We start from the raw sequence: 26,773 nt of genomic DNA on the forward strand, positions 1-26,773 counted from the left end.
AATTCATTCTATTCTGCGTCATCATTTGCAAGTAAAGAAACTTCATTGCCTCTGGGTGCCGCATAGACTGACGGAAGAGCGGATGACATGACGTGTGATTTGGTGCTCAGTATGTGAATAACATTGTGACAGGTGATGGGTCTCGGCTATCCTATTATGATGTGCCGATTACGACTCAAAACAAAGTTGGGGTCCTTGAAGACAATGATATACCTGTAACTGTCAGAAAATCCCGATCAGTAAAGAAGAAAATGATAGCTATTTTTTTTTAATTCAAATCGAGTGGAATTGTGGAGCGTATTGTTTTGGACACACAGAAGACAGTCACAGCTAAGTGGTACACTGAGCAATGCCTGCTCAAGTCACCCAATCTTTGAAGAACATGCAACTAAAGTCAAGAATGGACACATGCTTCCTCCTCCACAACAATGCTTCTGCTCACCAGGCCACAGTAAGCATTGAATATGTGCGGGGTACAGGACTGAAACTTCTTGAGCACCCTCCTTACAGTCCAGAACTTGCTCCTTGTGATTTTGCACTGTTCTCACATGTAAAAGAGAGGCTGAAAGGAGTGCAGTTTTCAAGGGATTAAGACCTCCTGAGGGCTTGGAACAACGAGTGTGCCTTACTCCCTACAGAAAGTTGGGAGAACTGGTTTAGGGATTTGTTTCGGAGGATGAAGAGGTGTATTCAACGTGGTGGCAATTACTTCGAAAAAATTAAACGAATAAAGCCATGTCGCAAAACTTTTCTAGTACCCTTTGTATGTACACTTACACTCGTTTGTATACCACTGTCATTCTCCACCTTTTCTTGTTCCCTGGAAGAACAGTTTTTATGCTTGAATCTCTATAATTTTACATTCACAATCTTTTCTCACAATATAAGTATAACCATGTAACAATTAAGTGATATCCAATTTAATTTCTCAATTTCATCACATAGTTTAATATATTGGTTAGCTCTCCTATGAACATATGTACATGGAATTTTAACAATAAACCACATCTGATGCAGAACAACTCTCCTGCAGCATGTGCCATTGGAGTTGGCGAGCATCTTCAAGACACTTTTGCACTTACAAAATGAACCTGTAATGAAATGTGCTGCTCTTCCCTGGACTTTCTCTATTCCCTTTATCAATCTTATCTGGTATGGATCCCAGATTGATGGGCAGTATTCAGCTATTGGTCAAACGAGGGTTATGTAAGCTACCTCCTTTGTCAATGGATTACACTGCTTGAGGATTTTTCAAATGAATCTATCTAGCAGGTGTGTTGCCTGGCATTAGTTTTATATAGTTGTTTAACTTTATACTTCCCCATAGGTGCCCTCTTAGACATTTCATGGATGTGACTGCTTCCAGTGACTGTTTTATAATTGTGTAATTTTACAATGATTAAGTGATATCCAATTCGATTTCAGCACACACTTTGTGAGGAATACATTAATCTGGATCAGAGGTACTTGATTGAGGTTATATCTATATCTGCATACATATTCCACAAGCCACTATATGGTGCATGGCGGAGGGTACCTTGGATGACTACTAGTTATTTCCTTTCCTGTCCGTCCCCGGTAGCTGAGTGGTCAGCGTGACAGACTGTCAGTCCAAAGGGCCCGGCTTCGATTCCCGGCTGGGTCGGAGATTTTCTCCGCTCAGGGACTGGGTGTTGTGTTGTCCTAATCATCATCATTTCATCCTCATCGACGCGCAAGTCACCGAAGTGGCGTCAGATCGAAAGACTTGCACCAGGCGAACGGTCTACCTGACGGGAGGCCCTTGTCACACGACATTTCATTTTCCTGTTCCACTTGTAAATCTAGCAAGGGAAAAACTACTACCTGTATGTCTCCACGTGAGGCCTATTGTCTCTTATCTTAGTTTTTGATTTGCTTCTTGTTTTCTGTCACTTCCAAGTGTATGCTTGAAATGCTGTGAATGTATTTCCAAAATGTTTAGTTTCAGCTTTTTAGATTTGCAAATCTTACTATTTTACTTTACATCTAACTATGTCTTACTGTTAAAGGTCATTTTTGCTACAGAGTCTTTAAATGATATTTTTCCCAAGCAAATGCATTCAAGTTTCAAAAACTAGCGAGCCTTTCAAAATTTGTATCTAATCTGCTTTCATCTAAAAAGACATGTTTAATGAGGTTAGATTTTAAGATTGCATAAATATGGTCTTACAGTTAGTGGTATATTCTTCCAACTGCTTGCATTCATAACAACACTTTTCAATAAGAAATATTAATACCAAATATTACACTTTTGTACAACATTTAGGACATGTCAAGAGTCATAGATTCCAACAGCTAGCAGTAGATTTCTTCTTGTGAAATGTAAACCAAGCACTCCAGAGTTCTTTGTTCCATAGGAACGCAATAAATAACTTTCACTCTTCTTTATGTCAGGGTTATGTGACACATTTACATCTTCTAGTGTCATTTCTTCAACAAGTCTTGTAAAATCCCACAGTTTAATTGAACAATCTAAAGAACCTGGAACAAGAAAGGAAACACAGAATTAATATGGTGAGACTCAATACACTCTAAAAGGGTCACAAATCTAGTGCTTGTCCACATGGTAGCACAACAGAGGAAAAAATGTTAGGGCACAAGCATTTTTTGTGAACATACCAGATGTTAAAATGTGTCCATCACGACTAAATGCGAGGCTATGTATAGGTGCAGTATGGCTGCTGAGCTCAGCAAGAAGATGTCCATGGGCCAAATCCCATATTAATACTCTATAATCAGAGCCAGCAGATGCTAAGAATCGCCCTTCCACAGAAAAAGAAAGGGAATAGATGGGCGCCTGTCAAGCATACAAAATTATTTTATTATTAGTCTACTATATACACAAAAATACTTCAACATCACAGGACATCAAAAAAGTTAAATGAAGTGTACCTTATGGCCTGTCATCAAACGAACATGACTGCCAGTAACACAATCCCAAAGACGAACTGTGCGATCACTTGACCCAGTTGCCACATAGTTTGAGTTTGGATGAAACTGAACACACTAAAATATCAAAACCAGTACATTAGTTTAAACAGTTATGACACAAAAATCTGGACGATAGCATGAACTATAGCAGGTGGCCAGAAGAACAATAAGAAATACCATGCTACCAGAATTTCCAAACAATTGGTTGAGTTTCTTTATTAACAAACTGGCCTGTGTGTCACACTCCCAATTTTCTTTTCTTTTCTTTTTTTTAGTTTTTCTCTTTATCAGTTTAAAAAAATATATCTCATAATATGAATTTCATGAAAATACAAAAATTCACTTACGTCAACATCTGAAAAGTGACCAGCGAATATTCTTAAAGGCTGATGTTGATCTGTGGCCCAAAGTCGAGCTGTTTTATCATGTCCTGCTGTGGCAAAGTAGTAACCGTGAGGGGCAAATCGTACATCCCACACAGGAAAACAGTGTCCTTTGTAGCACACCAAACATGTCCATGTCTGTAGACTCCACAGCCTGACTGAAAAGCAAATACATGTATAGCAGTTTTCACAAAATATCTTCACTGCTTATCCCCAAAGTACACACAATCACTGAAGATATCCACACAACATTCACCGCTCAGAGGAAACTAAGAGGTTTGGCGTTCCTGTTGGGCAGAAGAAATAACATCAAAAGTCACAGTTGAGAGTCTTGGGTGTTAAGTCAAAATGTGGAATCACTATTCATTATAAAGTCTTATTGTGCCAGTAAAAATGGATTAGTGAAATACTTTGTAGCAGCTCAGTTACAAATGTGTGAGTAATGTCCACAATGGACACTGTCCAACTTTCTAGTCCCTGAAAGCCCCCTAGGCAACTGTATCTGATAACTCATTTCTTTAGATTCTGAAGTGTTTTGGTTACTTATCGTAGTGGCACAGTCTCCCCAAACATTTGTAATGTCTATGAACCAAACCATTCTGCATGCTGTGTACATTTATTGGAGTGCTTGTTTAAGCAAGCTGCTCATAAAAAAAAGATGGACTGTTGCTTTGCAATCTGTACAATCTAGAAGTCTCCCTCCATATCATATTTCTGGATTCTATGGGTGGGAAATTGGTTCACAATACCATAACTAGTTATTATCAGAATTTTGGCCCAAATTTTTGCAAAGGACTGATTGCTGGGGCTAATATTGTGCAAGTGGCTTTTTATCCCTTAAAATATGAAGTGAAGTTGGAAATGTTTCTTTGTAAGACAATAACAATTCCAAACCAAATATGTATGAGTATCAATTTTTTCTTGAATTGGATTTCACTTGAAATTATACATTTTCAGTGTGAGTTTTATTCTCTTCATGCTCTCAAAAAAGTCTTTCAGCCACAGCTTTCTGTATCTCCTGAATCAAGTTGAGTCACTCTTCAGAACATTTTCAGAAAATAGTCTGAAGACTTTGTTATGCTGCAAAGAAAAATCAGGACAATTGAAAAAATCTGATCAAACTGGTTGGATTCAAGCTAGCATGAGTTCCATTTGCCACTTTAATCCATTGCATACACCATCATGCCTGCTATCAAAAAACCTGATCAATGTCATGTGAATACATTATTTTTGAAAGCAGAGTCTCCTTGTTCTTGAGGGTGTTAGGACGATTAACTTTTCCTCTGTTACAGCTTTACAATGCTGCAATTGCAAAATGATTAGACACAAAAATTGCTACTGTGAGCGATAGCATTTCCATGATCAAAGTGGTCCAATAAGGTATCACTGACTCAATATTTAAAGTAATGTTAGGAGGGGAAGCACTTCTATATGAGAAGCCACATTAATGAAGTTGTCCAATGATGAATTGTTTCCTAACAGATTGTGAATGTTGTTAAGCTTGGAAAATATATCTAACAGCTGTTGTGTGTACAGGAATGAATGTTGTACAACCACCCCCAGCAGGTCAGGTTGTCAATGGTTGGATGTTCTCTTCTGAAAGCACTCTGAAAGCAGAAACAGAGCCATGTAGTCAAGCTTTTTATCACTGACTCACACATTTTATTTTCTCATGATATCCCTATGATAACTACTGCTGCTTTTTCAGTTTTTCCCTTGGTTACTAAAGGGGATCACAGTAACTACTTTCCAATGGTTGAAAAATTGTCCCCTAGATTAAATAAAAGAGGTTAAGCTGATTCTTTCTTTCCCCCTTTGTGTGTAATTTCGAAGCAGTAACTTCATCTAGTAATTATACAGATCAGTTTCAGTTGTTTTCTTCCATTTTTAACCCTCTGTCCATTTAAAGGAATACCGAATGTTCCATATCTCATAATCTTAATTATACTTTGTGAAGAAAGACAATTTTAAGCAGTGCATATACCATATTAAAACTGGAACGCCAAAGTACAATATGGCTAATTAGATTTCACAAAAAAAAGTTTTATATCTCTACAAGACTTTGACTTAGAGGCCAGAGTTTAACATTAGAGTCAACAATATGGACACTGACATAAAAAAAAAGTGTCTGGTGGATCCACACCACCTCCACATTGAACAGCAGTGACAGCAATGCCAGTGGTACAAAGAACAGCCACCTCCTGCCACACACATGCACACAACAGTGCAATGTTCTCCTTTGAGCTTGGTGTTCTCAACCAGTTTTTCATCTGGACTGTTTATTTGGTTAATGAATGGACTACAATTAGAGCTGTAAGTCTGACTGCTCCTGATGGGCTGTAGCTATTCTTCGGGCACTTAGTGGATTATATGCCAGAAGGCCTCTCTTAAAGCTCATGACAAATTTGAAGTAAATGGTTTTGAATTTTGTGACTGACAGAATAAAATTACCTAGAAATTTAGATTGACAGTGAGGTGATCCATGGCAAGTTTCACTACATTTGAGAGTGCAGTCAGTATGTATCATACAGTGCACAAACTGTTGGAATTACAGCAGCAATCCACTGACTTACAGTAGAACATGAGGTTAAAGAGAAGTAAGACAACCACTACCAGAAGCAGACCCCATGTCTGCTGTGGCACCTTCAAGCAGTGGTAGAGCAGGCTCAGCTAGCAGCTTCTACTTTGTCACATCCTCTGCCACATTCTGATGCCTTCAAAGATGACTGGGAAGTTTAGTAGTACAGGCTGCTACTTCATTTCCAAGGCTGTAATGTTTATGATCTTAAGCTAAAAAGGGTGTATCTCTTCTACTACCCATTGATTTTGATTGCTTGACAAATAAGAAATTGCATTTATTTCCCAGGCATGCATGCACAACCATTATTTAGCCTTGCAGCCCTTAAATGACCAGTTCTTGACATTCTATGGAACTGGGCTTACAATTCCTTTCTCAGCTCAATGTGGTTATCCTACACCACAATGCAAACCAGCATCTCAGCCTTTTTTTGGCACTGGGCAGTGCCATGTATTATTGTATATAACTTTCAATTTGCACAAATACTGCAAAGCTCAAATGTTAGTTAAAGCCACCAACAGCAGATGTGGCCCACTCTTTGAAACTAGCTGTGATAATGCCATCCAGGAAAAGACAGCTGCAGAAACTTCACCCTGCTCTATGTATCAAGTCCCCTTGTTGGCATTTGGTTATACTTTCACAACACGCACATCTGCCCTCACAGGTTATTTAACACCTAATGCACCAATGAACCCCCTAAATGCTACAGCTGTACTGCAGAAGAGTCACGAGTTCACATAAAGAAACCTACAGCCTCCCTGCCCTGCCTTCATATGGCCAGAACGAGATTGGTAATATTCGGCCATACCCGTCAAATGTAGTTGGGAGTTATCTTGTATATCTGACAGATGTCAGAGTGGTGGATAAAGATAACATGTGCCACTACTGAAACCATCACAAGGGAGTTCACAGTGGGTACACCGTTCCACCAGACTGCCTAGCGGTGAAAAGTATTGCTGGCTCATTGCTGTCTAGGCTATCACTAGCCACTTACAGAACAGTGCAGTGTTTTATTTTGAGTTTGCTGTTATTAACTGATAACAAACACTTTGGATCTGGACTTTGATCTGCTTAATGAATAAATTATGGTTGGGAATTTGTTTATTACTGTTGCTAATGAACTTTACCTATTCTTCAGGTAGCAAACGAATAATATTCAAGAAGGGTTCTGTGCAAGGGCATGGCAAATTTGCAATAACTGATCTTGTTATGACAACTAAAGAAGTATGCATTCATTTTGGATTTTATGATAGAGAAACAATACAACTGCCTAAAATTCTACATGTTACACTAATTAAACTAATTACACTCCTGGAAATTGAAATAAGAACACCGTGAATTCATTGTCCCAGGAAGGGGAAACTTTATTGATACATTCCTGGGGTCAGATACATCACATGATCACACTGACAGAACCACACGCACATAGACACAGGCAACAGAGCATGCACAATGTCGGCACTAGTACAGTGTATATCCACTTTTCGCAGCAATGCAGGCTGCTATTCTCCCATGGAGATGATCGTAGAGATGCTGGATGTAGTCCTGTGGAACGGCTTGCCATGCCATTTCCACCTGGCGCCTCAGCTGGACCAGCGTTCATGCTGGATGTGCAGACCGCGTGAGACGACGCTTCATCCAGTCCCAAACATGCTCAATGGGGGACAGATCCGGAGATCTTGCTGGCCAGGGTAGTTGACTTACACCTTCTAGAGCACGTTGGGTGGCACGGGATACATGCGGACGTGCATTGTCCTGTTGGAACAGCAAGTTCCCTTGCCGGTCTAGGAATGGTAGAACGATGGGTTCGATGACGGTTTGGATGTTCCGTGCACTATTCAGTGTCCCCTCGACGATCACCAGAGGTGTACGGCCAGTGTAGGAGATCGCCCCCCACACCATGATGCCGGGTGCTGGCCCTGTGTGCCTCGGTTGTATGCAGTCCTGATTGTGGCGCTCACCTGCACGGCGCCAAACACGCCTACGACCATCATTGGCACCAAGGCAGAAGCGACTCTCATCGCTGAAGACGACACGTCTCCATTCGTCCCTCCATTCACGCCTGTCGCGACACCACTGGAGGCGGGCTGCACGATGTTGGGGCTTGAGCGGAAGACGGCCTAACGGTGTGCGGGACCGTAGCCCAGCTTCATGGGGACGGTTGCGAATGGTCCTTGCCGATCCCCCAGGAGCAACAGTGTCCCTAATTTGCTGGGAAGTGGCGGTGCGGTCCCCTACGGCACTGCGCAGGATCCTACGGTCTTGGCGTGCATCCGTGCGTCGCTGCGGTCCGGTCCCAGGTCGACGGGCACGTGCACCTTCCGCCGACCACTGGCGACAACATCGATGTACTGTGGAGACCTCATGCCCCACGTGTTGAGCAATTCGGCGGTACGTCCACCCGGCCTCCCGCATGCTCACTATACGCCCTCACTCAAAGTCCGCCAACTGCACATACGGTTCACGTCCACGCTGTCGCGGCATGCTACCAGTGTTAAAGACTGCGATGGAGCTCCGTATGCCACGGCAAACTGGCTGACACTGACGGCGGCGGTGCACAAATGCTGCGCAGCTAGCACCATTCGACGCCCAACACCGCGGTTCCTGGTGTGTCCGCTGTGCCGTGCGTGTGATCATTGCTTGTACAGCCCTCTCGCAGTGTCCGGAGCAAGTATGGTGGGTCTGACACACCGGTGTCAATGTGTTCTTTTTTCCATTTCCAGGAGTGTATATGTGATAAATATATTCATACCTGTTGTATCTTCAGAGCAAGATAGCAGAAGACTCCTATCTGGACTAAATGCCACCCTGTACACAGGACCTGTGTGACCGTGGAAAACTCGAGATGTTTCAGCTGACCTGTCATCCATCATTCGAACCCATACATCCTCTGGAAATATAAAACATAACATACAAAATTTTCAGAAATAATCTTTGATTAAATGACATTAAAAATGAACATTTTTCCCTCAGATCCAAAGAAAATAGTGTTTTTAATTAAAGGTTCAAAAATAATTAATCAAAAACTAGTAATTAATAACTGAAAAGAGTATTATTCCATCTGAATGACAGTGTCATGAGATAACTACTGAAAAACTTACAATTGCAAACTATACATGGCTCATATCTCATTATTGGGTCACAACACCTATAACATTGACTATTGCCTCTGGGGAAGGCTATAACAAACCAATTACCTTAAGTACAGCAATATTAGGAGAAGGATAGAGTCTACTCACCATAAACATGACACGTAGAGCTGCAGACAGGCACAACAAAAAGACAGTTACACATTTACATGTCAGCCAAATCTTTCTTCAGAAAAGAAACACACACACACACACACACACACACACACACACACAAAAGCAAGCACACTTCATGCACACATCATGATGCCATCTCCAGCAGCTCTGACCAGTCCGCCCTGGCAGAGCTGGTGCTTGAGGTGTGCTTGCTTGCTTCTGTGTGTGTGTGTGTGTGTGTGTGTGTGTGTGTGTGTGTGTGTGTGTGTGTGTGTGTGTGTGTGTTTTATCTTTTCTGAAGAAAGCTTTGGCTGAACACTAAATGTGTAACAATCTTTTTGTTGTGCCTGTCTGCAACTCGTGTCGTCTTTCCGGCAAGTAGCAATCTATCCTTTTCCTAATATCATTGATAGTTCAACCTGGAGTTTCCACTGTTTGATTTTATCTGAAGTAAAGATATATGAAAAATGGAGGAAGCAACAAATATCATACAAGAAGGAATCATGTTGATGCAAGCAGGTTCAATAAGATGCTGATTGAACAAATGTTTTAACTTTTCAATAGCTATGGGACAATCATTTGCTTCTGTAGAAAATTTCATCACTGATGATTTATAGTTCACAAGAAAGTGAACGTCAGTGAATTCCCACTCTAGGTGATTTAATGTAACAGTATTATAATACTGAAGCTAGACTCTTGTTGAATCGTACTACAGCAAGTTATATTGCAGGTTTACCAGACACTGTGTCCGCACTTGATCAGTACTCTGGACAAGTTCAAAGTTACCTGAATGCTTGTATAGGCCATCATGAAAGAAACTATTTGCCTCCCCCCTTTTTTAAATACAGAATACTCAAAACCTGTTTCACTATTACAGGATAACTGAAGACAATCATTCTGCAGGCTTCTACTATAGCTTATGTACCAATGGCTTCCGAGAAAAGGATTTTGAGGATACCCAAGGAATCACAGTTTTCTCTAAAAGACTTATCCCATAAAAAAAACTGTAGCATAGAAGAGTTTAGACCTAATTAGACCTTGACTGCAATTGGTCTCAGAGAATGAGTATTTGTCAAGCAGGAAAACATGAAAATTTTGTTACTGTGTAACAGTAATTTTTTCCATGACAAGACAATAGAAATGAAGTCTTTATTATGAAAAGGATAGATTGCTACTCACAGCAGAGACACTGAGTTGCAGGTAGACACAGCAAAATGACTGTCAAACAAGTAAGCTTTTAGCCAAAGAGTCCTTTATAGGAATTACACAACATATGCACACACATGACCACAGTCTCTGGAGGGTGAGGCCATGCCAAATTATTCATAGGTTATCTACAGGAATCCTTGCTAACCATCCAGAATCCCACACCCCTTACCTTGGTCAGATTCACTGGTAACATCTTTGTGATCTGGATTGAGTGTGAAGACAGCCTATCCACAGTTCTCCAAAACTAAAACACCTTTTCTCCCATTTGCTTCATCTGGTCCTCCTCAACCCAACAAGTTACCTTCCTTGATGTTATCCTTTCCACCCCTGCAGCATGGTATTCCATCGCCCATCAAACTTCCGCAATATCCTTGTCCATACCCACACAACTCCTGCTGCCACCCCTTGCATCATGGCTCATATGTCTGTAGTAGATCCAAGACATGTCCCATACATCCTCCCACTACCACCTACTCCATTCCAGTCACAAGCATCACCTATCCCATCAGACACAGGGCTACCTGTAAAACCAGCCATGTGATCTGAAGCTAAGCTGCCACCTCTGTGCGGTATTGTATGTGGCCATGATAAACAACAAGGTGTCTGAATGAATGGCCAAGAAACAGCAGGACCACCAAGTTGCTGAGCGCGCTGCCCAATACAACTTTCTTCATTGTAATGACTGCTTCACAGCCTGTGCCATATCTATCCTTCCTGCCAACACCAGCCTTTCTAAATTTTGCTGGTGGGAACTCTCCTTGTGTTATATCCCATTTCCCCATAACCCTCCTGGCCTCAACCTTTGTTATTGTCCTTCATGCACCTAACATCTTCCCTGTTCCAGTTTCAGCAAGACACAGTCCTCTATTCCACCAATGCACCCACAGTCTTTTTACTTCTCTCTTTTTCCGCCCCCCCCCCCCCCCCCAAAAAATCAACCCTTCGTCTAACTTCCCGACCACACCTAGTTGCCCTACCCTCTCTGCACCTCATCCATGTATGCTCCCATAAGCAGCACTTTACTATCCTCCACCCCTACCCTGCTATCCATCCCCCTCCCCGCCCCAGCCTCCTCCTTACTCCCACCACCCAGATTGCTTCTCCCTTCATTGCTGCTGCTCGCAGTCTGGCCTCAGCAACCAGAAACTGTGGTCATGTGTGTGTGAGTTGAATTTGATAGTGTGTGTGTGTGTGTATGTGTGTGTGTGTGTGTGTGTGTGTTGTCTAATTGGAATGGACACCTTTTTGCCCCAGAGCTTACTTGTTTGACAGTCTTTTTGTTGTGCCTACCTGGGACAAATGTAAGGATGTAGAAGCTTATCTCACTAGGGGTAAGATAGATACTGCCTACAGGAAAATTAAAGAGACCTTTGGAGAGAAGAGAACCACGTGTACGAATATCAAGAGCTCAGATGGCAGCCCAGTTCTAAGCAAAGAAGGGAAGGCAGAAAGGTGGAAGGAGTATATAGAAGGCTTATATAAGGGCGATGTACTTGAGGACAATATTATGGAAATAGAAGAGGATGTAGATGAAGACGAAATGGGAGATACGATACTGCGTGAAGAGTTTGACAGAGCACTGAAAGACCTGAGTCGAAACAAGGCCCCCGGAGTAGACAACATTCCATTAGAACTACTGACGGCCTTGGGAGAGCCAGTCATGACAAAACTCTACCAGCTGGTGAGCAAGATGTATGAGACAGGCGAAATACCCTCAGACTTCAAGAAGAATATAATAATTCCAATCCCAAAGAAAGCAGGTGCTGACAGATGTGAAAATTACCGAACTATCAGTTTAATAAGCCACGGCTGCAAAATACTAACGCGAATTCTTTACAGACGAATGGAAAAACTGGTAGATGCAGACCTCGGGGAGGATCAGTTTGGATTCCGTCGAAATGTTGGAACACGTGAGGCAATACTGACCTTACGACTTATCTTAGAAGAAAGATTAAGAAAAGGCAAACCTACGTTTCTAGCATTTGTAGACTTAGAGAAAGCTTTTGACAATGTTGACTGGAATACTCTTTTTCAAATTCTAAAGGTGGCAGGGGTAAAATACAGGGAGCGAAAGGCTATTTATAATTTGTACAGAAACCAGATGGCAGTAATAAGAGTCGAGGGGCATGAAAGGGAAGCAGTGGTTGGGAAAGGAGTGAGACAGGGTTGTAGCCTCTCCCCGATGTTATTCAATCTGTATATTGAGCAAGCAGTAAAGGAAACAAAAGAAAAATTTGGAGTAGGTATTAAAATTCATGGAGACGAAGTAAAAACTTTGAGGTTCGCCGATGACATTGTAATTCTGTCAGACACGGCAAAGGACTTGGAAGAGCAGTTGAACGGAATGGACAGTGTCTTGAAAGGAGGATATAAGATGAACATCAACAAAAGCAAAACGAGGATAATCGAATGCAGTCTAATTAAATCGGGTGATGCTGAGGGAATTAGATTAGGAAATGAGACACTTAAACTAGTAAAGGAGTTTTGCTATTTAGGAAGTAAAATAACTGATGACGGTCGAAGTAGAGAGGATATAAAATGTAGACTGGCAATGGCAAGGAAAGCATTTCTGAAGAAGAGAAATTTGTTAACATTGAATATAGATTTATGTATCAGGAAGTCGTTTCCGAAAGTATTTGTTTGGAGTGTAGCCATGTATGGAAGTGAAACATGGACGATAACTAGTTTGGACAAGAAGAGAATAGAAGCTTTCGAAATGTGGTGCTACAGAAGAATACTGAAGATAAGGTGGATAGATCACGTAACTAATGAGGAGGTATTGAATAGGATTGGGGAGAAGAGAAGTTTGTGGCACAACTTGACTAGAAGAAGGGATCGGTTGGTAGGACATGTTTTGAGGCATCAAGGGATCACAAATTTAGCATTGGAGGGCAGCGTGGAGGGTAAAAATCGTAGAGGGAGACCGAGAGATGAGTACACTAAGCAGATTCAGAAGGATGTAGGTTGCAGTAGGTACTGGGAGATGAAGCAGCTTGCACAGGATAGAGTAGCATGGAGAGCTGCATCAAACCAGTCTCAGGACTGAAGACAACAACAACAACCTGGGACTCGGCATCTCCGCTATATGTTGAGTAGCAATCTCTGTTTTTTTATAATATTGTCATTATTCCATCCTGGATTTTCCACTGTTTGAAATGAAGTAATTAATGAATGGAAGATTTGAAAGTCTTCAAATTGGGTTTCAGTGGTTCTGAAGAGAGTGAAAATGGCTTAGAATAATTTAGTTTTTATTTCATGAAGGGACCTTTCCTAGTTTAATTTTTTGTACTCACTTTCAGGAATATGGGTAGAAATTAAGTGTAAGCTTCCAAGCAGCATAATAATACAAGCATACAACTATACTAAACTTTATTCTACTAGTGCAACTTAATCAAAACACCAGCCCAAGATATATCAACAAATCTGCCAATTATATGTGACTATATGTTTCTTGCTTTCTCAACGTTGTGTGCATGGAATGGATGCAAAACTTTGTAGAGGACAGAACTATTGTCACCGACTCACCTCATGACCCACAATAGTACAAAACACTTTAATGACCAATATTCACCCTCTGAGGCCAATTGCAATTAAGGTCCAATGCTACACTATTTTGTTTTCTAAATATGGAGTAAGTTTTTTTAGATAAAATTGTGATTCCCTGAGGATCCTCTAAGCCTTTTTCGCAGGAGAAGGTGGCATGTAAGCTAGGGAACAAGTTGCAGGCAGGGGAGGTTTTCCTCAGTTCCAATGTAGTACTGTAACAGGTTTTAAGTATTCCATATCAAAGGCAGTTAGTTTGTTTTAGGAGAGTACTGAGAAGTACTGGGATTGCTTTGGTACTTTTCCACAGTACTGATAAAGTGCAGATACAGTGTCTGTTTATCCTGCTATAAAGAGGCACACATATTTGTAGAAACTGATGCAAATGCTAACAAGAAATAAAACAATCTATTTTTATTCACTTTTGAATAATGACAGCCTGTCCTATTCTGGTCTTTTAATTTCTTGAAAATGTAATACAGGCATCATAAATGTTTTTCAGTTTTTGTTGTTGCATCACACGTCATCTACAACTACTTCCACATTTTCCCTCCTTTCTGGTGGTATTATGAACTCAGTGTGGCACAACAGTCCAGTTATATTAATAATTTTTTAGTATTAAGCAAGAAGAATAAACAAAATTAATAAAACATAATAATGATATGGTAAAAATGTGTTAGGTAAATAATTTGTCATTGCTACCACTGTTATCCGGGAATGACAATTCTACATTTCTAATCCCCAACAGTCACTCAACATGAGTTTATGGGCTTTCTCTCATTGGTTACCAGTTACACACAACTCCCATTCATCTGCTATGGTCAATCCAGTACAAATGGCTCTGATTCTTTCTCATGTGTATATATTCATTACATAGACAGTGTCAGAAAACACCCCATTACGCTCTCCTACATCTCCCTGTCAGTTACTTTCAATGTACCCATCTACTTTTTTTCCATCTACTTTTGGCAAAATACACATCTATTTTTATTGAAATTTACAAAGTGTCCTGTCTGGTGGGGAGTTATGTGGGTAACTCTGATGAGCTACAGCATCTGAATATCTCTATGTGAAAGACCCACCCTTTAGTTACACCACTCAAGGATTTATACGCAATGGAAATTAAACAAGAATGAGAAGATATTTGGCTCTGTGTAGTGAAATTGAAGATGGCATAATGTTTTTTTATTCCAAGACCACTCCTATGCTCCCCACACAGATAAATAACATCAATAAAGATGATCAAGGAATATTGTCTGCCTGGACAACTACCAGAATTCAATATCACGTCGGATTTATTTCTACAAAACATGAATGATATGGAACATAGCTCAACATAATGATATCAATTACATTTATGCTCATGTTCACAAAATTAAGTGTAATAGGTAATGTGACTGACAGTGATTGTGAACTGTTGACTGGAACAAACTACTGCAATGCACTTAAATTGGACAGCGACTGCTCCTGCTGTGAGCATGTGGTGAAATTTACTCTACAGGTTGCTAGTGTTGGTGGTGTGATGTGCTCACCAAGCATATGAAGAAATCTTGAATGTTGTGGTCAGTGTGCCTCTGCATTGGGTTGAACAGTGGACCTCCATCTCCACCTCTCATTCAGGTCCACCTTCATGCCCAGACTTCACTACCCAAGCTCAAATCAACTTCCTTCCTCCAAGGCACATGACCGAATCGTTCACTTATCCACAAAGTAGACAAAATTCTCCCTTCCTCACACTTCATATAAGACAGCGAAACACTCCACATGGAGTATGTGCCAAAAAGCTAAAAACCATAAATTGAAAATGGTATTGCTCTCCTGCACCAATCACATGTCACCATTCAGCCTCCCTTCATAGGAAGCGAAAAAACTGTGCATCAAATCTTAACACATCTCAGGGTGTCAAACAGATGTCCACTGTTACATTTTCTAACATTACAGTGGGCAACCCAATCAACACACAGTTGTTTTGCACATGTGGGACACAGAATGGCTTTTGTTCCTATGTGGCCTTGAAAAAAAGGTGACAACTCTCTCAGCAACACAGCTTTGGACACCCTGCAGTGCCACCCCATTTTGGCCGCTTCTGTGAATCTTTTCATAGTTCTAAACAGATACCAATCTTACAGGACAGCTACCATCTCCTCATCTGAGAACAACTTTCAGTGTCTCGGTCCGTTGCAACTTACTTAAAGCAGTCGTAAAAAGTTCTGCCTCTGGCTTCTGGGACAATACGCCGTGGCCCGCTCTGGGCTCACAGCTTCCTGCGGCCGGTGGATCCCCTTCGGCTTAGGCTTCTGCTGTGCGAACGTGCCAGACAGAGCCTCCCTTTGCTCTCTCAACCAGCCGTGTTCTCCAAATTGAAACCAATGAAAATCCCCTGCCACTGTCATGGCTGTCCAACAAAACATGTGCTCAGTTCCACTACCTCTGATAACTTTGTGCACCTGGATACCATTGATTTCAGTATTGCAACCACTGTCAACCATATTTAATAGTTTATATTAAAAACAAAGATTCCAAGACTTACCAAGTGGGAAAGCGCCGGCAGACAGGCACATGAACAAAACACACAAACACACACACAGAATTACGAGCTTTCGCAACTGGCAGTTGCTTCGTCAGGAAAGAGGGAAGGAGAGGGAAAAATGAAAGGATGTGGGTTTTAAGGGAGAGGGTAAGGAGTCATTCCAATCCCGGGAGCGGAAAGACTTCCCTTAGGGGAAAAAAAGGACAGGTGTACACTCGCACACACAAGCTTGTGTCTGTGTATGTGCGGATGGATATGTGTGTGTGTGTGTGTGTGCGAGTGTACACCTGTCCTTTTTTTCCCCTAAGGGAAGTCTTTCCGCTCCCGGGATTGGAATGACTCCTTACCCTCTCCCTTAAAACCCACATCCTTTCATTTTTCCCTCTCCTTCCCTCTTTCCTGACGAAGCAACTGCCAGTTGCGAAAGCTCGTAATTCTGTGTGTGTGTGTCTGTGTGTTTTGTTCATGTGCCTGTCTGCCGGCGCTTTCCCGCTTGGTAAGTCTTGGAATCTTTGTTTTTAATATATTTTTCCCATGTGGAAGTTTCTTTCTATTTTATTTATATTTAATAGTTTCATTCACCACAAACATTTACCAACCTAATGAAAGTATCCTAACTGTGTCTGCTCGAATGAACAACTAAAATGGAAAAAAGGTGGATCCAAAGGACTTGTCGTCTTTGAAATTCACAGTTATTTTTTTGTTGTTAAGTGATTAGACACACAAATGTAAAAGACTGTCATGCTTCCTCTGTGAAGACAAAGTCTCAGTGCTTTGAAACTGACTGCTAAGAAAGAGCTGGTTGACAGGAATATTTGCTTTTGCAAAAATTTCAACCATGTTCTTCTCAAATGGTCTTCATTTTCTTCTTTTCACTCTATTTATCCTTTCAACAAATGATTGTTTTGTTGAGAAGCAGCAGCATTTTCCTGCCTGTGAACTGAATACACCCCTTATTTAAGGTATTTCTCAACATTATTTTTCTTTTCCCACTCAATCTGATGGTTACAAAATCTGGAGAATATTAATTTCAATCTTTCAGGGGCATTCATAACCATGAGACCCATACTTGATACTGCTACAGAGTGAAGCAGCATGACACTTAGTGTAGAAGTGGAACTGATAACAACTCTATTCAAATGTTAGGAGAAGTATTTCTGCTTAGCCGAAGGTTGTGACAGGTTTTGTTTTTCAATCACTCTAGTGCAGAGTGTGGACCAGATGGCTGTGAGTGTACACAAACTAGAATTTTGACCACTAGAAGTGTTCCTTTAAGCAGGAACGGGAGGTTATGTTTGTCTTCTGGAATAGGATAATCTGGCAGAGTTTATAGGTGGGGGAGTCAGCAAACTGGGACTGGCTTTTCGCCAGGTAGTTACTATGATTGATAATAACAGTGGTGGAACCTTTCTCTGCAGGTAGGATGATTAAGTGAGGATGTGAGATTCTGGGGCTGTGTGTGGCTGTCCTTTCTTCTGTTGAAAGATTGGTGTCTCAGGAAATGACTTGGGGAAGAGTGGGGAGCTCGCGGTGGAGGTAAGGAATTCCTGGTTAGATAGGAGGGGGATCATGATTGGATGGTGGTATGAAATGGGAGAGGCAGATTTCAATGTTGAGATTAGGTTTCTTTACAGGGAGTAGCAATCCATCCTTCATAATTGTTGGTATTCCAACCTGGATTCCCTTAGGGGATCCACTGTTTGTAATATACTGAGCGTCATTTAGTGTGAGGATCCGATAAAATTCAATCTCAAGGTTTATTTTTACAATGTATATATATGTTGTTACATAGTGGAAAGTGTCACTGAACTTTAAAATTATACTGGAGAAAGGATCATAAAAGTATGACTGACCATCTCTGAAAAAATTATTTAATACAGACCAAAAAGGACAGAAAACTGATTTTACAAATATAAACGCAATTTTAGCCACAGATATGAAGTCCAAATATATATAATAATATCTTTTCAGTTTTGCAAAGATATGAACAAAGCCTACCATCGATATCAAAACTTATACCAAAATTTCATTAATAATCTGTCGGCTGAAAAATGTAATCTATGGAATGTCATTGTAGCAGCAAACTCAGAGTCTACATCCCCCCCCCCCCCCCCCAAACCCACTGCCCCCCCCCCCCCCCCCACTCACACATGCTGAGCCATGTGTGAAAGTCATGTTAACTGTAGGGGAAAAAAATCCTAAGACGATCTGAAGTTTGAACACTGAGCCTTTGGAACTATTTGGGCTCTGGCTAAATTGTAATTTACAACTGAAAACTACAATGAGATCCAAATTTGATTTTATGGTAACAGACTTCACATTTAATATTGATGGACAGCTGAATAAACACCCATCTCTCTATGTCCTACAACATTTAATAAGTTTTGAAACAGCTTCTTAATAGACCACCATATGATTCCATTGTAATAAGTCAAATTTTCAAACTACAGTGTGGCATTGTGGTTCAATTGAACAATGAAAGTCCTGACTCAACACCACACACACCTTTGGCAAAGGTCTGTGCACATTATGATAGCTAAGTACTACTGATTACTGAATTCTCTGGTGGTAACGTAATACAGGTGGGCATAAAATGAGATGATACTAACATAAGAAGTGAATCAAAAGAAACCCCATGAAATATGAAAAAGGAAAGGGAAATAAACATGATAAAAAAGGAAGGCTGGTTAGGGTCTAACGTCTCACCAATGGTGAGACCATCAGAGATAGAATGTAAGATAGCATATGACATGAATGAAATCAGCTTGGATTTTTCAGAGGAACTATCCCAGCTTTTTCTGTAAGTGATTTAGTGAAATTATGGAAAACCTAAATTTGGATGTCAACCTGGGGATTTGAACCCTGTTCCCTTTAAATGTGAATCCACTGCCTTAATCACTGGTACCGTTTGGTTCGGTAATAAACATGGATATTTAATTAAAAGAACAGGTTTGAAGAAATGAAGATAGCAGTGGAAAAGCACCGAAGCTGAAATCGTTATAGGTACAGAAAGCTGGCTGAAGCCAGAGATAAATTCAGCCGAAATTTTTACAAAGGCACAGACGGTGTTTAGAAAGGATAGATTGCATACAATCAGTGGCGGCGTGTTTGTCGCTGTTAGTAGTAGATTATCCTGTAGTGAAGTAGAAGTGGATAGTTCCTGTGAAATATTATGGGTGGAGGTTACACTCAACAACCGAGGTAGGTTGATAATTGGCTCCTTTTACCGACCTCCCGACTCAGCAGCATTAGTGGCAGAACAGCTGCGAGAAAATTTGGAATACATTTCACATAAATTTTCTCAGCATATTATAGTCTTAGGTGGAGATTTCAATTTACCAGATATAGACTGGGATACTCAGATCTTTAGGACAGGTGGTAGGGACAGAGCATCAAGTGACATTATACTGAGTGTACTATCCGAAAATTACCTCGAGCAATTAAACAGAGAACCGACTCGTGGAGATAACATCTTGGACCTACTGATAACAAACAGACCCAAACTTTTTGACTCTGTAAGTGCAGAACAGGGAATCAGTGATCACAAGGCCGTTGCAGCATCCCTGAATATGGAAGTCAATAGGAATATAAAAAAAGGGAGGAAGGTTTATTTGTTTAGCAAGAGTAATAGAAGGCAGATTTCAGACTACCTAACAGATCAAAACAAAAATTTCTGTTCCGACACTGAAAATGTTGAGTGTTTATGGAAAAAGTTTAAGGCAATTGTAAAATGTGTTTTAGACAGGTACTTGCTGAGTAAAACTGTGAGGGACAGGAAAAACCCACCGTGGTTCAACAATAAAGTTAGGAAAGTAAAATTCTATGTACCGACTTGACAGAAAATCCTAGGAAGTTCTGGTCTTATGTTAAATCAGTAAGTGGCTCAAAACAGCATATCCAGACACTCCGGGATGATGATGGCTTTGAAACAGAGGATGACACGCGTAAAGCTGAAATACTAAACACCTTTTTCCAAAGCTGTTTCACAGAGGAAGACCGCACTGCAGTTCCTTCTCTCGCACAAACGAAAAAATGGCTGACATCGAAATAAGTGTCCAAGGAATAGAAAAGCAACTGAAATCACTCAACAGAGGAAAGTCCACTGGACCTGACGAAATACCAATTCGATTCTACACAGAGTACGCGAAAGAACTTGCCCCCCTTCTAACAGCCGTGTACCGCAAGTCTCTAGAGGAACGGAAGGTTCCAAATGATTGGAAAGGAGCACAGGTAGTCCCAGTCTTCAAAAAGGGTCGTCGAGCAAATGCGCAAAACTATAGACCTATATCTCTGATGTCCATCTGTTGTAGAATTTTAGAACATGTTTTTTGCTCGAGTATCATGTCGTTTTTGGAAACCCAGAATTTACTCTGTAGGAATCAACATGGATTCCGGAAACAGTGATCGTGTGAGACCCAACTTGCTTTATTTGTTCATGAGACTCAGAAATTATTAGATACAGGCTCCCAGGTAGATGCTATTTTCCTAGACTTCCGAAAGGCGTTCGATACAGTTCCGCACTGTTGCCTGATAAACAAAGTAAGAGCCTACGGAATATCAGACCAGCTGTGTGGCTGGATTGAAGAGTTTTTAGCAAACAGAACACAGCATGTTGTTATCAATGGAGAGACGTCTACAGACGTTAAAGTAACCTCTGGCGTGCCACAGGGGAGTGTTATGGGACCATTGCTTTTCACAATATATATAAATGACCTAGTAGATAGTGTTGGAAGTTCCATGCGGCTTTTCGCGGATGATGCTGTAGTATACAGAGAAGTTGCAGCATTAGAAAATTGTAGCGAAATGCAGGAAGATCTGCAGCGGATAGGCACTTGGTGTAGGGAGTGGGGTAGCAGTTACTTCTGTTAAATATCTGGGAGTATGTGTGTGGAACGATTTGAAATGGAATGATCATATAAAATTAATTGTTGGTAAGGCGGGTACCAGGTTGAGATTCATTGGGAGAGTCCTTAGAAAATGTAGTCCATCAACAAAGGAGGTGGCTTACAAAACACTCGTTCGACCTATACTTGAGTATTGTTCATCAGTGTGGGATCCGTACCAGATTGGGTTGATGGAGGAGATAGAGAAGATCCAAAGAAGAGCAGCGGCGCGTTTCGTCACAGGGTTATTTGGTAACCGTGATAGCGTTAAGGAGAAGTTTAGCAAACTCAAGTGGCAGACTCTGCAAGAGAGGCACTCTGCATCGCGGTGTAGCTTGCTCGCCAGGTTTCGAGAGGGTGCGTTTCTGGATGAGGTATCGAATATACTGCTTCCCCCTACTTATACCTCCCGTGGAGATCACGAATGTAAAATTAGAGAGATTTGAGCGCGCACGGAGGATTTCAGACAGTCGTTCTTCCCGCGAACCATACGCGACTGGAACAGAAAAGGGAGGTAATGACAGTGGCACGTAAAGTGCCCTCCGCCACACACCGTTGGGTGGCTTGCGGAGTATGAATGTAGAATGTAGGAAAGAAGAGTAGAAGTAATGAATAGTAATTACAAACCATAACTGGGGGGAGGGGGGATAATTATCAATGTGATATTTTATCACATATAAGTTATCTTAGTATGAATTACTGGTGGTATGTTTCTGATTTCTGGATAAGTTGATAATTTCATTTTGTGCACAATTAAGCAAAAGTCTTATTAAATTCCATTAATTCAAAAAATAAATGTATGTCAAGAATTTCAATATCTTATAGTTGCTTCAGACCTGCTTCTCTATCAATGTCCTGTAGTTGCTCTGCTGATTTCATTGCCCTCAGTTTTTGAGGTACAAGGGTCCAGATTTTTATCACAGAGTCAGCAAATCCAACTGCCAAGAGACTTGAGTCCTCTGCAACTTCTGCACTTGTGACCCTGCATCAACAACAACAATATATAAATATATAAATAAAAAACTAAAGTTTTCAAAACTCAAAGGAAAGTGGGTTTCAAACATAACACTTATTTCAAAACTGCTTCAGTGTGGTAAGCTAGAAATTACGCTGTCGTAAGATAAATGGCACTTCCATCAAATATAACCTCACCAACAAATCATTACTCATAAATTACAGAGATGGAGTGTCCAGCGATCAGTCATTTTTTTTCATATTCGAGGTCTTTTCCAAGTTTTTCAAGGCAATTTTTTTCCAAGTTACTTTTTTATTAAATTTGACACTAATACACCATTTCTTTCAAAAGTATAACTGATAATTATGAGAATATCTATAATTAATTACAAAATGTTTCCTTAGTAATATAAATCAGAGATATGAATTAAATATTTATAAAATGTTAAATACTATATTTTGATTTACAGATACTGGAAAGTATCAAATAACAAATTACAAATTCTGTTTTTACCCACACACACTGAAGTGCCAAAGAAACTGGTATAAGCACGAATTTTCAAATACAGAGATATAAAAGCAGGCAGAGTACGGTATTGTGGTTGGCAACACCTATATGAGACCACAAGCGTCTGGCACAGTTGTTAGATCGGTTACTGCTGCTACAACGGCAAGTTATCAAGATTTAAGTGAGTCTCAATGTGGTGTTATAGTCAGTGGATGAGAGGTGGGACACAGCATCTCCAAGGTAGTGATGAAATGGGGATTTTCCTGTACAACCATTTCACGAGCTTACCATGACTATCAAGAATCCGATAAAACATCAAATCTCCGACATTGCTGCAGCAGGAAAGAGATCCTGCAAGAACAGGACCAACAATGACTGAACACAATTGTTCAACATGACAGAAATGCAACCCTTCGACAGATTCCTGCAGATTTAAATGCTGAGCCAGAAACAAATGTCAGTGTGCAAACCATTCAATGAAACATCACCAATATTGCGCTTTCAGAGCTGAAGGCCCACTCATGTACCCTTGATGACTGCACAGCACAAAGCTTCACACCTCTCCTGGGCCTGTCAACACTGCCTTTGGATTGTTGATGACTGGAAACACGTTGCCTGGTCATACGAGTCTTGTTTCAAATTGTATCAAGCGGATGGACACGTACGGGTATGGAGACATCCTCATGAATCCAAGGACCCTGCATGTCAACAGTGGACTGATCAAGCTGGTGGAGGCTCTCTAATGGTGTGGGGCATGTGGAGCAGCAGTGTTATGGGACCCCTGATATGTCTAGATCTATTTGATCATCTGTATCCATTCATGTCCATTTTGAGTTCTGATTGACTTGGGCAATTCCAGCAGGACAATATGCCACCCCACACATCCACAATTGCTACACAGTGGCTCCAGGAACACTCTTCTGAGTTTAAACACTTCCACTGACCACCAACACATGAACACTGTTGAGCATATCAGGAATACTCTGCAACACACTGTTCAGAAGAGATCTCCACCCCTCTTACTCTTATGGATTTTTGGACAGCCCTGCAGGATTCATGGTGCCAGTTCCCTCCCGCACTACTTCAGACATCAGTCGAGTCCGTGCTACATCGTGTTGCAGCACTTCTGTGTGCTCGCAGGGACCCTACATGATATTAGACACATGTACCAGTTTCTTTGGCTCTTCAGTGGACTTAAATTATTACTTGCTGATTGAAATGAACAAACTCTAGAAATTTGTCATAATAGAGATGAATAAACCATTTCTTGAAATTTTCTATATCTGCCAAAATCTTTGAGGTTTCGTTCAACATATTTACTCTTTTTGTTTCTAATTCTTTGACTTCAGCTTGCTTTTGTTTATTCAGTAATCATTTATACTTTCCTCTTTCACCATCCTTCTCCTTATTTTTCATATTGTCTTTGTACAAAGAATGTGCAATGCAGAATCAGTGAAAAGACTTTTGTCAATGTTGAAATAATCAACTCTATTAGCGAATTTGTCAAAATATATATCTTTGAGCAATAAGGCATTTTTTTTGTTTTGATTCAAACAGTGTGTGGCATTGAACTAAGTAGTCATTATGCAGTAAACAGTCACTTGTTTGAAGCTGATCTGTGTGGATGCATGAGTGGAAAAATGATGAATGAAGAAGCTACTCTTGGTCCATCCATATCTATGACTCCATTAACAAAGGGAGAAGTGAAAAATATTATTATAAATGTCATGCAGTGCTGCAAATGGATGAAGATGGAAATAGGTGAGCACATTGATGATGTGAATAATTACTTAAAAGTGATTTCTGTATTAACACTGTAAAATTAAACACAATCATAAATGTTTAAAATTTCATTCATCTGCTCCTACCTGAACAGTTGTGTTACAACAGGCTTGATTTATTTTCATTAGTACAAATAAGCATCACATTTACTGTGAACATCTCTATATATATGTGCCTCCATGAAAGCTTGTTATTCGTGTGTGTCACTTCCACCACAGCACTGCTTCCCTGCACCTTTTGTCGCCCTGTGACTGCCGGCTGCCTAAGCATTCATTCCACTGCTTTAAAGGTTATTACCCCTCTGCTCACTGAGGTGACCACACACGGATTCACAAGCTATCGATTTATCGACACAAGATGGTGGATAACCCGAAGGTAAACTGAAGGCTATCTTCTTCAGCCAAAATAATATGTCAGTCTGTCACCATTGAGCAGTCGTTCTGTCCCATAGGTGTGTTCAATATATATCAGTACAAGTTGGTAGATTAGATTAGATTAATACCTGTTCCATAGATCATGAATACGACACTTCGTAATGATGTGGAACATGTCTTCATAACTATGACATCTTGTTTTTGACTGCTGCCACAGCAATGATCTAACACTTATTATAACAAGTGTTACAACAGGGTTAATTTAGTTTCAGATATTGTATTAAATTGTGCACAAACAGCTCTATAAAGTGTTTTTACAAAATGTATTAGTTCTTTCTGTTATTTCCATCATAGCAGCTTTGTGTCCAACTCGGAAGTAATGAATTCCCCACTCTCCCCAGCCCTCATGTGCTAGGACCAGTCAGCTGCCTTGGATTTCTGCCTCATGTGACAGCTCAACAGGTACACAACAGTCATAAATCTTTGTGTACACATTGGATCACAAACAGGTAGTGCGTGTACAACATGTAGATTTTTCTTTGAATATTCAAGCGCTATTTGAAACGTCACATATGGTTTAAACTGATAATAATGTGGACTGGATAATAATAATATGGACTGGATACACTGACAAAATTTTAAAAATTGAGGTTTTGAATAAAATTAAAAGTTTTTCCCAAATTTAGAAAATTTCCAGCTCTTATCAATTTTTCAAGACTGCAAGGTTCGCTGGACATTCTGAGAGACGTGAATCTAAGAAATATTAATTACTGGACTGCTGATTGTTAATGCTGACTCAGATATGTTGAACATCAGAGGCAATATTGTGTCAACATACAATATCTGGAAGTAAGTTTTATGCACTGAAGATTATAAAATCATGTGAATCAGTAGAATTCTTTTCTGTGAAGTTAAATCATTTTATTTTGCAGCAGCAAAGACAAGCACTTTGTAGATTATTGCACACATTTGGGATGGCTCCTTTCCCAAATTTCAAATGTCAATTATGTGACACTGGTATCTGCTGCAAGATTTTGCCATGAATGGACTACTACTTAATTTCACATCACAATGTGTCACCAGCATTTCTAGTTTCAACTTTAGAAAAGTCCTTCACAGTTCTTCATTAGAGTTTATAGGCTTAAATATTGACGAATTTTTCGCTAAAAACTACAGTACTCACAGCCAAAAATAATGCATTTCAGATTCAAAAAATAATAAAGTTATCTGCTATTGTTAGTATCACTAATAAACGAAGTTGTTATTCACTCAGTGAAAACACTGTCACAATTTATTTGCAAGGGAAGAGGGGGGTTAACATAAAAATAATATAAAAGCTGACGAGGGAGGTGATTTACAACCAGATATGATGGAGGGAAAGAGAGGTAAAAAAAAGGATACATTAAGTGCATAGTATATAGCCTGTTTTTTGTCAGTAATTATATAGGAGGAGTTCCCAATGTCAAAGCTGTAAAATTTCTAGGGTCTTTATTCTCTTCAGTCTAGTTCTTAAAGAAACAGTTCTGGTTCTTAAACATTGAATATCACAACAGAAGGGTGTAAAATACTTCCATCTGAATCACATTATTAGCAGTAACGTCTTAATATGAAAATAAGCAATTTACAACAATACGTAGAGTTAACAGAACAGATATTTACTTTTTATTATGATACTTACATACTGTGAGAGTTTAGTAATGTGTAGAAACATATGGATGGAAGTGAGTCTGGACCTAAAGTTACCCGTTTTGAAGCCTCTCTCATAGCCTTAGCCTTCTCTACTTTGTCTGCATCCTTCCTGGAAATAATGCAAAACATTCATAAGGACAATG

General features: G+C 40.3%; 1 protein-coding gene across 1 annotated transcript in view; it reads right to left on the reverse strand.

Annotated features, from left to right (window-relative positions):
* Window positions 1–898: 898 nt before the first annotated feature.
* Window positions 899–26,773, reverse strand: part of LOC126336983 (transcription initiation factor TFIID subunit 5) — a 65,115-nt gene continuing 39,240 nt past the window's right edge. The window contains exons 6-12 of the mRNA XM_050001220.1: window positions 26,620–26,739; window positions 22,160–22,305; window positions 8,666–8,803; window positions 3,300–3,493; window positions 2,914–3,027; window positions 2,641–2,818; window positions 899–2,502 (exon numbers count right to left, since the gene is read on the reverse strand). Of these exons, the coding sequence (XP_049857177.1) occupies window positions 2,294–2,502; window positions 2,641–2,818; window positions 2,914–3,027; window positions 3,300–3,493; window positions 8,666–8,803; window positions 22,160–22,305; window positions 26,620–26,739 (1,099 nt within the window). The 3' untranslated portion in view covers window positions 899–2,293. The remainder of the gene's footprint in view (window positions 2,503–2,640; window positions 2,819–2,913; window positions 3,028–3,299; window positions 3,494–8,665; window positions 8,804–22,159; window positions 22,306–26,619; window positions 26,740–26,773) is intronic.

This window comes from Schistocerca gregaria, chromosome 2, assembly GCF_023897955.1.
Source record: "Schistocerca gregaria isolate iqSchGreg1 chromosome 2, iqSchGreg1.2, whole genome shotgun sequence".
NCBI lineage: Eukaryota > Metazoa > Arthropoda > Insecta > Orthoptera > Acrididae > Schistocerca > Schistocerca gregaria.